Source organism: Octodon degus, unplaced genomic scaffold, assembly GCF_000260255.1.
Source record: "Octodon degus isolate 3935 unplaced genomic scaffold, OctDeg1.0 scaffold00007, whole genome shotgun sequence".
NCBI classification, from domain to species: domain Eukaryota; kingdom Metazoa; phylum Chordata; class Mammalia; order Rodentia; family Octodontidae; genus Octodon; species Octodon degus.
In genome coordinates, this window is record NW_004524583.1 from 18371729 (window position 1) to 18372527 (window position 799).

General features: G+C 36.7%; 1 protein-coding gene across 1 annotated transcript in view; it reads left to right on the forward strand.

Annotated features, from left to right (window-relative positions):
- LOC101582906 overlaps positions 1-640 on the forward strand; it is a 57517-nt gene extending 56877 nt beyond the window's left edge. Inside the window, exon 7 of the mRNA XM_023701516.1 lies at positions 373-640. Coding sequence (XP_023557284.1) covers positions 373-534 — 162 coding nt within the window. The 3' untranslated portion in view covers positions 535-640. The remainder of the gene's footprint in view (positions 1-372) is intronic.
- The last annotated feature ends 159 nt before the right edge of the window (positions 641-799 follow it).

Sequence of the window (799 nt, forward strand, 5' to 3'; positions counted from 1 at the left end):
GCCTGGTTTATATAGCAAGACTGTCTCAAAATACAGAACAGGGCTCAATGGCATAAGCATGGTAAGCACAAGGTCCTGAGTTTGATCCCTAGTAGCAAAAAAGAAAAAAAAAACCAAAACCCATCACAAAAAAACTGAAGGTAGAATATATCTGATTTATAAGGAATTTTTTATTTAAGAAGACTAAATTTCTGGAGGCCGGGGAGAGAGCTCAGCAGAATAAGCGCTCCCCTGGCAAGCCGAAGGACCAGAGTTCAATCTCTGGTTCTGCAAAAAAAAAAAAAGACTAAATTTCCAGTACCAATTTCATTACATGTAAGTAAGTAACCCAAACTAATGACCTATTTTAATTTTTGTGGTGGTTCTTCAAAGCTAACTGACTTTCGAGACACTATTATGAAGATGCTGGGATTCAACATGAAGACAGCAGACAAAGAAATCATCAATCAGCTAAAGCTTATCATACAAGTTTATGAAATAGCTAACGGATCAAAGATTGCTTCTGCATGTGAGAAGGAAAAAGACAATGAATAAAGACATTCTGCCTTTCACTTCTACCAAGAACCCAGCCAATGCGGATGTTTCCTGCAGCATCTTAAATACGGCCACATTATAAATAAAATGCACTGGAAATTTTTCACTTAAATCTGTTTTCTCTTATGATGTTTGACACTTAATCTTTCTTTATAATAATCGCAGTAAGCGTTGCTAATTAAGAGAACTGTCTTATCTCTATGTTAACATTTACAGCAGGAGCCAAATGGCTGCAGCTGCAGTCTGTCTGTATTTCAGTCTCTTT